This window comes from Pongo pygmaeus, chromosome 4 (assembly GCF_028885625.2).
Source record: "Pongo pygmaeus isolate AG05252 chromosome 4, NHGRI_mPonPyg2-v2.0_pri, whole genome shotgun sequence".
Lineage (NCBI taxonomy): Eukaryota > Metazoa > Chordata > Mammalia > Primates > Hominidae > Pongo > Pongo pygmaeus.
Window position 1 is genome coordinate 43,427,546 of NC_072377.2, and position 9,954 is coordinate 43,437,499.

A 9,954-nucleotide genomic window follows, 5' to 3' on the forward strand; every position below is an offset into this window, starting at 1 on the left:
CTCACTGCAACCTAGTCCTCCCGGTTCAAGCGATTCTCCTGCCTTAACATCCCGAGTAGCTGGGAATACAGGCGCGCGCCACCATGCCCGGCTAATTTTTGTACTTTTAGTAGAGGCGAGGTTTCACCATATTGGCCAGGATGGTCTCGATCTCCTGACCTCGTGATCCACCCTCCTCAGCCTTCCAAAGTGCTGGTATGGTATGAGGCCACCACTTCTCCTGTTGTCATTCTCAGTTTCTCCCCAACTTCCCCTTTTTCCTAGTTTATAAGACAGGAGAAAATGGGAGAAAGCAAAAAGTTGGAAAGAAACAGAAGTAAGATAAATAGCTAGACGACCTTGGCACCACCACCTGGCCCTGGTGGCTAAAGTAATCATAATATTAACCCCTGACCAAAACTACTGGTGTTATCTGTAAATTCGAAACATTGTATGAGAAAGCACTGTAAAACTTTTTGTTCTGTTAGCTGATGTACGTAGCCCCCAGTCACGTTCCTTACGCTTACTTGATCTATTATGACTTTTTCACATAGACCCCGTAGAGTTGTAAGCCCTTAAAAGGGCTGGGAGTTTCTTTTTTGGGGAGTTCGGCTCTTAAGACATGAGTCTGCCGACGCTCCCAGCCAAATGAAAAACCTCTTCCTTCTTTAATCTGGTGTCTGAGGAGTTTTGTCTGCGACTCGTCCTGCTACATTTCTTGGTTCCCTGACCAGGAAGTGAGGTAATTGATGGACAGCCGAGGCAGCCCCTTAGGCGGCTTAGGCCTGCCCTGTGGAGCATCCCTGCGGGGGACTCCGGCCAGCTTGAGCGATGCGGATCCTGAAAGCGCTCCCGGGTAGGCAATTGCCCCGGTGGAACGCCTCATTAGAGCAGTGCATGGCAGGCCCCCATGGAGGATCAACGCAGTGGCTGAACACCGGGAAGGAACAGGCACTTGGAGTCCAGACATTTGAAACTTGGTAAGACTGGTCTTCGGAACTTGCCCACTCCATTTGAGTGGAAGCGTGGCCTGATCACCCACGGCGTGCCTCTACTGGCACTTTGGTTTTTGTTTTTGACTTGACTTGAATTGCTTGATACTTTGGTTTTGGTTTGACCTGGCTTGGATTTCTGGATACTCTGATTTTGGTTTTGATTCTGGTTTGGTGAAAACTGAAAAAGTGTGTGGGTGCCCTTTTTACCCATTCTTTGTTTTGTGGTGTGCGTGTGGTGTGAGCTTGGTGTTTTGTCTTGAGGAAACATGGGTCAGACACAAAATAAGCCTACTCCTCTAGGAACTATGTTGAAAAATTTTAAGAAGAGATTTAATGGGGACTATGGGGTTACTACGACACCAGGGAAACTTAGAACTTTGTGTGAAATAGATTGGCCAACATTAGAAGTGGGTTGGCCATCAGAAGGAAGCCTGGACAGGTCCCTTGTTTCTAAGGTATGGCACAAGGTAACTGGTAAGTCAGGACACTCAGACCAGTTTCCATACATAGACACTTGGTTACAGCTGGTGCTAGACCCCCCACAGTGGCTAAGAGGGCAGGCAGCAGCAGTGCTAGTAGCAAAGGGACAGAGAGTCAAGGAAGGATCCCGCTCCACCCACTGAGGGAAATCAACTCCTGAAGTTCTGTTGGACCCAACATCAGAAGATCCATTGCAGGAGATGGCACCAGTGATCCCAGTGGTGCCCTCTCCTTACCAGGGAGAGAGGTTCCCCACTTTTGAGTCCACAGTGCTTGTGCCTCCACAAGACAAACATATCCCTAGGCCACCCAGAGTAGACAAGAGAGGAGATGAAGCCTCGGGAGAAACCCCTCCCTTGGCAGCTCGTTTAAGACCCAAAATGGGGATACAAATGCCCCTGAGAGAGCAGCGGTATACTGGAATAGATGAGGATGGGCACATGGTGGAGAGGCGTGTTTTTGTGTACCAGCCCTTCACCTCTGCTGACCTTCTCAACTGGAAAAATAATACCCCGTCCTATACTGAAAAGCCACAAGCTCTAATTGATTTACTCCAAACTATTATCCAGACCCATAACCCCACTTGGGCTGATTGCCACCAGTTGCTCATGTTCCTCTTTAACACAGATGAAAGGTGGAGAGTGCTCCAAGCAGCAACTAAGTGGCTAGAGGAACATGCACTGGCTGATTACCAAAACCCCCAAGAGTATGTAAGGACCCAGTTACTGGGAACCGACCCCCAGTGAGACCCAAATGAAAGAGAGGATATGCAAAGGCTAAACCGATACAGGGAAGCTCTCTTAGAAGGATTGAAGAGGGGAGCCCAGAAGGCCACAAATGTTAACAAGGTCTCTGAGGTCATTCAGGGAAAAGAAGAAAGTCCAGCACAATTCTACGAGACACTGTGTGAGGCCTATCGTTTGTATACTCCCTTTGAACCCGATAGCCCTGAAAATCAACGCATGATTAACACGGCTTTAGTTAGTCAAAGCACAGAAGACATTAGAAGAAAACTGCAGAAACAGGCTGGGTTTGCAGGGATGAACACATCACAGTTATTAGAAATAGCTAACCAGGTGTTTGTAAACAAGGATGCAGTAAGCTGCAAGGAAAACCGCAGAGAGAATGAACGTCAGCCCCGGCGAAATGCTGACCTGTTAGCTGCAGCAATTAGAGGGGTCCCCACAAAGAGGCAAGGGAAGGAGGGCCCTGGGAAAGAAACTTAGCCTGGCTATCAGAGCTTGCAGTGTAATCAGTGTGCTTATTGTAAAGAAATAGGACATTGGAAGAACAAATGCCCTCAGCTAAAAGGAAAACAAGGTGACTCGGAGCAGGAGGCTCCAGACAAGGAGGAAGGGGCCCTGCTCAACCTGGCAGAAGGGTTATTGGACTGAGGGGGACCAGGCTCAAGGACCCTCAAAGAGCCTATGGCCAGGATGACAGTTGGGGGTAAAGACATTGATTTTCTTGTAGATACCGGTGCCGAACATTCAGTAGTAACCACCCCAGTCGCCCCTTATCCAAAAAGACTATTGACATCATTGGAGGCATGGGAGTTTCAGCAAAACAAGCTTTCTGCTTGCCCCGGACTTGTACTGTAGGAGGACATAAAGTGATTCATCAGTTTTTGTACATGCCTGACTGTCCCTTGCCCTTGTTGGGAAGGGACTTTCTTAGCAAACTGAGAGCCACTATCTCTTTTACAGAGCATGGCTCTTTGCTGCTAAAGTTACCCAGAACGGGAGTCATTATGACCCTTATGGTCCCCCGAGAGGAGGAATGGAGACTTTTCTTAACTGAGCCAGGCCAATAGATAAGACCAGCTCTGGCTAAGCGGTGGCCAAGAGTGTGGGCAGAAGACAACCCTCCAGGGTTGGCAGTCAACCAAGCCCCCGTACTTATAGAAATTAAGCCTGGGGCCCAGCCGGTTAGGCAAAAACAGTACCCGGTCCCCAGAGAAGCTCTTGAAGGTATCCAGATCCATCTCAAGAGCCTAAGAACCTTTGGAATTATAGTTCCTTGTCAGTCTCCATGGAACACTCCCCTCCTGCCTGTTCCCAAGCCTGGGACCAAGGACTACAGGCCAGTACAGGATTTGCACTTGGTTAATCAGGCTACAGTGACTTTACATCCAACAGTACCTAACCCGGACACATTGCTGGGGTTGCTGCCAGCTGAGGACAGCTGGTTCACCTGCTTGGACCTGAAAGATGCTTTCTTTAGCATCAGATTAGCCCCTGAGAGCCTGAAGCTGTTTGCCTTTCAGTGGGAAGATCTGGAGTCAGGTGTCACTACTCAGTACACTTGGACCCGGCTTCCCCATGGGTTCAAGAACTCCCCCACCATCTTTGGGGAGACATTGGCTCGAGACTTCCAGAAGTTTCCCACCAGAGACCTAGGCTGCGTGTTGCTCCAGTACGTTGATGACCTTTTGCTGGGACACAACACGGCAGTCGGGTGCGCCAAGGGAACAGATGCTCTACTCCAGCACCTGGAGGACTGTGGGTATAAGGTATCCAAGAAAAAAGCTCAGATCTGCCGACAGCAGGTACATTACTTGGGATTTACTATCCGACAGGGGGAGCACAGCCTGGGATCAGAAAGAAAGCAGGTCATTTGTAATCTACTGGAGCCTAAGACCAGAAGGCAAGTGAGAGAATTCTTAGGGGCTGTAGGGTTTTGCAGACTGTGGATCCCAAACTTTGCAGTATTAGCTAAGCCTTTGTATGAGGTCACAAAGGGGGGTGACCGGGAACCTTTTGAATGGGGATCCCAGCAACAGCAAGCCTTTCATGAGTTAAAGGAAAGACTTAAGTCAGCCCCAGCCCTGGGACTACCCAATCTGACAAAGCCTTTTACATTGTATGCGTCAGAAAGAGAAAAGATGGCAGTTGGAGTTTTAACCCAAACTGTGGGGCCCTGGCCGAGGCAGGCTGGTGACCTACCTCTCTAAACAACTAGATGGGGTTTCTAAAGGATGACCCCCATGTTTGAGGGCCTTGGCAGCAACTGCCCTGCTAGTACAAGAAGCAGATAAGCTGACTCTTGGGCAAAACCTGAACATAAAGGCCCCCCATGCTGTGGTGACTTTAATGAATACTAAAAGACATCACTGGCTAACGAAGGCTAGACTCACTAAGTACCAAAGTTTGCTTTGTGAAAATCCCCATATAATCATTGAAGTTTGTAACACCCTGAATCCCGCTACCTTGCTCCCAGTATCAGAGAGCGCTGTCGAGCATGACTGTGTAGAAGTGTTGGACTCAGTTTACTCTAGCAGACCTGACCTCCGGGACCAGCCTTGGGCATTAGTAGACTGGGAACTGTATGTGGATGGGAGCAGCTTTATCAACCCACAAGGAGAGAGATGTGCAGGGTATGCAGTGGTAACTCTGGACACTGTTGTCGAAGCCAGATCGTTGCCCCAGGGCACTTCAGCTCAGAAAGCTGAACTCGGCTTTAATTCAGGCCTTAGAACTCAGTGAAGGTAAGACTGTAAACATTTACACTGACTCTTGATATGCCTTTTTAACCCTTCAAGTGCATGGAGCATTATAGAAAGAAAAGGGCCTATTGAACTCTGGGGGAAAAGACATAAAATATCAACAAGAAATCTTGCAATTAATAGAAGCGGTATGGAAACCCCACAAGGTGGCAGTTATACATTGCAGAGGACGCCAGTGAGCTTCCACCTTGGTGGGTTTGGGGAATTCCTGTGCTGACTTAGAGGCTCAAAAAGCAGCATCTGCCCCCTTCCGGGCATCAGTGACAGCCCCCCTGCTCCCTCAAGCACCTGATCTTGTACCTACTTATTCTAAAGAAGAAAAGGACTTTCTCCAGGCAGAGGGAAGACAAGTAATGGAGGAAGGATGGATTCGGTTACCAGATGGGACAGTAGCTGTGCCACAGCTGCTAGGAGCTGCAGTTGTACTGGCTGTGCATGAAACCACCCATCTAGGTCAGGAATCACTTGAAAAGTTGTTAGGCTGGTATTTCTACATCTTGCATTTGTCAGCCCTTGCCAAAACGGTGACGCAGCGGTGTGTTACCTGCTGACAGCATAATGCGAGGCAAGGTCCAGCTGTTCCCCCCGGCATACAAGCTTATGGAGCAGCCCCGTTTGAAGATCTCCAGGTGGACTTCACAGAGATGCCAAAGTGTGGAGGTAACAAGTATTTACTAGTTCTTGTGTGTACCTATTCTGGGTGGGTGGACGCTTATCCAACATGAACTGAGAAAGTTCGTGAAGTAACTCATGTGCTTCTTCGAGATCTTATTCCTAGATTTGGACCGCCCTTACAGATCGGCTCAGGTAACAGGCCGGCGTTTGTGGCTGACTTGGTACAGAAGACGGCAAAGGTATTGGGGATCACATGGAAACTGCATGCTGCCTACTGGCCTCAGAGTTCCAGAAAGGTGGAGCGGATAAATAGGACTATCAAAAATAGTTTAGGGAAAGTATGTCAGGAAACAGGATTAAAATGGATACAGGCTCTCCCTACGGTATTATTTAAAATTAGATGTACCCCTTCTAAAAGAACAGGATATTCCCCTTATGAAATATTATATCATAGGCCCCCTCCTATATTGCGGGGACTTCCAGGCACTCCCTGAGAGTTAGGTGAAATTGAGTTACAGCGACAGCTACAGGCTTTAGGAAAAATTACACAAACAATCTCAGCCTGGTAAATGAGAGATGCCCTGTTAGCTTATTCTCCCCAGTTCAACCTTTCTCCCCAGGTGATCGAGTGTGGATCAAGGACTGGAACGTAGCCTCTTTGTGTCCATGGTGGAAAGGACCCCAGACTGTCGTCCTGACCACTCCCACCACTGTGAAGGTAGAGGGAATCCCAGCCTGGATCCACCACAGCCGTGTAAACCTGCAGCGCCTGAAACCTGGGAGGCAAGACCAAGCCCAGACAACCCTTGCAGAGTGACCCTGAAGAAGACGACAAGCCCTGCTCCAGTCACACCCAGAAGCTGACTGGTCCACGCACAGCTGAAGCATGAGGAAGCTCATCATGGGATTCATTTTTCTTAAATTTTGGACTTATACAGTAAGGGCTTCTACTGACCTTACTCAAACTGGGGACTGTTCCCAGTGTATTCATCAGGTCACCGAGGTAGGACAGCAAATTAAAACAATGTTTCTGTTCTATAGTTATTATGAATGTATGGGAACATTAAAAGAAACTTGTTTGTATAATGCCACTCAGTACAAGGTATGTAGCCTGGGAAATGACCAACCTGATGTATGTTATAACCCATCTGAGCCCCCTACAACCACCATTTTTGAAATAAGAATAAGAACTGGCCTTTTCCTAGGTGATACAAGTAAAATAATAGCTAGAACAGAAGAAAAAGGAATCCCCAAACAAATAACTTTAAGATTTGATGCTTGTGCAGCCATTAAGAATAAAAAGCTAGGAATAGGATGTGGTTCTCTTAACTGGGAAAGGAGCTACAGAGTAGAAAATAAATATGTTTGTCATGAGTCCAGGGTTTGTGAAAATTGTGCCTATTGGCCATGTGTTATTTGGGCTACTTGGAAAAAGAACAAAAAGGACCCGGTTTATCTTCAGAAGGGGGAAGCCAACCCCTCCTATGCTGCCGGTCACTGTAACCCACTAGAACTAACAATTACCAATCCCCTAGATCCCTGTTGGAAAAAGGGAAAATGTGTAACCCTGGGGATCAATGGGACAGGCTTAAACCCCCAGGTTGCCATTTTAGTTAGAAGGGAGGTCCACAAGCACTCCCCCAAACCGGTATTTCAAACCTTTTATGAGGGGCTGAATCTGCCAGCACCAGAACTTCCAAAAAAGACAAAAAATTTGTTTCTCCAATTAGCAGAAAATGTAGCTCATTCCCTTAATGTTGCTTCTTGTTATGTATGTGGGGGAACCACTATTGGAGACCGATGGCCTTGAGAAGCCTGAGAGTTGGTGCCTACTGATCCAGCTCCTGATATAATTCCAGTTCCGAGAGCCCAAGCTAGCAACTTCTGGGTCCTAAAAACCTCAATTATTGGACAATACTGTATAGCTAGAGAAGGGAAAGACTTTATCATCCCTGTAAGAAAGCTTAATTGTGTAGGACAGAAGTTGTATAACAGTACAACAAAGATAATTACTTGGTGGGGCTTAAACCACACTGAAAAGAATCCATTTAGTAAATTTTCTAAATTAAAAACTGCTTGGGTTCATCCAGAATCTCATCAGGACTGGACGGCTCCCGCTGGACTATACTGGATATGTGGGCACAGAGCCTACATTCGGTTACCTAATAAATGGGCAGGCAGTTGGGTTATTGGCACTATTAAGCCATCCTTTTCCTTATTACCCATAAAAACGGGTGAGCTCCTAGCTTTCCCTGTCTATGCCTCCCGAGAAAAGAGAGGCATAGTTATAGGAAACTGGAAAGATAATGAGTGGCCCCCTGAAAGGATCATACAGTATTATGGGCCTGCCACATGGGCACAAGACGGCTCATGGGGATACCGAACCCCCATTTACATGCTCAATCAGATCATAAGATTGCAGGCCATCTTAGAAATAATTATTAATTAAACTGGCAGAGCTTTGACTGTTTTAGCTCGGCAGGAAACCCAAATGAGGAATGCTATCTATCAGAATAGACTGGCCTTGGACTACTTGCTAGCAGCTGAAGGAGGAGTTTGTGGAAAATTTAACTTAACCAATTGCTGCCTACAAATAGATGATCAAGGACAGGTGGTTAAAAACATAGTCAGGGACATGACAAAGGTGGCACATGTGCCTGTACAGGTTTGGCACGAGTTTAATCCTGAGTCTTTATTTGGAAAATGGTTTCCAGCTATAGGAGGATTTAAACACCTCATTGTAGGTGTATTGCTAGTGATAGGAACTTGCTTGCTGCTCCCCCTGCGTATTATCCTTGCTTTTTCAAATGATAAAAGGTTTTGTTGTTACTTTGGTTCATCAGAAAACTTCAGCACACGTGTATTATATGAATCACTATAGCTCTATCTCACAAAGAGACTCAGAAAATGAGGATGAGAGTCAGAACTCCCACTAAAAAGTGAAAATTCTCAAAGGGGGGAAATATGGTATGAGGCTACCACTTCTCCTGTTGTCCTCCTCAGTTTCTCCCCAACCTCCCCTTTTCCCTAGTTTATAAGACAGAAGAAAAAGGGAGAAACCAAAAAGTTGGAAAGAAACAGAAGTAAGATAAATAGCTAGACGACCTTGGCACCACCACCTGGCCCTGGTGGCTAAAATAATCATAATATTAACCCCTGACCAAAACTACTGGTATTATCTGTAAATTCCAGACATTGTATGAGAAAGCACTGTAAAACTTTTTGTTCTGTTAGCTGATATATGTAGCCCCCAGTCACGTTCCTTACGCTTACTTGATCTATTATGACTTTTTCACATAGACCCCGTAGAGTTGTAAGCCCTTAAAAGGGCCAGGAGTTTCTTTTTCCGGGAACTCAGCTCTTAAGATACGAGTCTGCCAATGCTCCTGGCCGAATAAAAAACCTCTTCCTTCTTTAATCTGGTGTCTGAGGAGTTTTGTCTGCGGCTCGTCCTGCTACACTGGGATTACAGGTGTGAGCCACCGCACCCGGCCCAGATAGACATTATTGTAACTGATAATTATTTCCAAAAGGATGATCCAGTAGAAGCTCTAAAATCTCAGGTAGTCTAGTCCCCGAAATCCCTGGATAATGCAGCCCGGAGAGTGGGGAGAAGTAAACATCAATTCTTCTCCAGGAGGGAGGAGAAAGCCAAGTGCAGCATCCGCGGACGTGGCACTGCAAAGGACGTCGTTCCTAAATATCCAACCCTCGGGATTCTTCCTTTGCAGGAGTCTGTTTTGTCCCATAGCCTGAACCTAGGCAGGCAGCGTGGGGTGGAGTTGGCAAACGTCCTGCAACCTATGACGAGTCACTGTGGTACCACTAGCGGTGCTAGGACCCAAAAACTAATGAAACTGCTCAGAAGAAGCTGCAGGCTCGACCCACCAGCGGTGATGCCACCGAGATCAATCCCGCTTGGACGAATGAGCGGTGCTATGACTGAGAACGTGCCAGTCCGAGGAACCAGGGGTACTTGGACATAGTGAAAGGAGTTAGCCAGCTTTAGGGAGACTATAAGGGAAGGGTCCCCAGAGAACCTGTGGTGTTTTGTGCAGACAAGGGAACTTAAGCAGGGGACTTGCCTAAACACGCCTGCTGCGGACTAAGAGCGGACTAAGAGCGCGCATGCGCACTGGAGGAATGGGATGAAGCCTCCAGGAATTCTCGCCTTGTACAAACAGGGAACCCAGCCTCATCAGCTTCATAGAAAAGCCTTTGTATTCAACTGTTAAGGGAGCAACCAGCAGCCTGCTTTCAGGACCCCTGTTTTTGATGAGAGCTTTCGTTTACACTTAATAAATTCTACTCCCCTCACTCTTGGATATCCGCGTGCCCACTTCCTCCTGATCGTGAGACAAGGACCCGGATATAGCTGAG

The 9,954-nt window shown here is 47.2% G+C and overlaps 1 protein-coding gene across 13 annotated transcripts; it reads left to right on the plus strand.

The window, feature by feature from the left end:
• Positions 1-634: 634 nt before the first annotated feature.
• LOC129037359 (endogenous retrovirus group 3 member 1 Env polyprotein-like) lies at positions 635-8,992 on the plus strand. Of its 13 annotated transcripts, none has more exons than XM_054489378.2 (4): positions 635-959; positions 5,514-5,619; positions 5,725-5,813; positions 6,195-8,992. In XM_054489378.2, the coding sequence occupies exons 1-4, from the start codon at positions 811-813 to the stop codon at positions 6,196-6,198; spliced, it is 348 nt and encodes a 115-aa protein (XP_054345353.1). In that variant the 5' UTR covers positions 635-810; the 3' UTR covers positions 6,199-8,992. The 13 variants fall into 13 exon arrangements, with proteins under 13 accessions (XP_054345353.1, XP_054345355.1, XP_063520858.1 ...); XM_054489380.2 differs by having other exon boundaries at positions 5,738-5,813; positions 6,195-6,455; XM_063664788.1 differs by having other exon boundaries at positions 5,725-8,992.
• Positions 8,993-9,954: the final 962 nt, after the last annotated feature.

Excerpts from the sequence above, each read along its gene's own strand:
- LOC129037359 (XM_054489370.2), top strand. The coding sequence starts at position 6,461 with ATGAGGAAGCTCATCATGGGATTCATTTTTCTTAAATTTTGGACTTAT.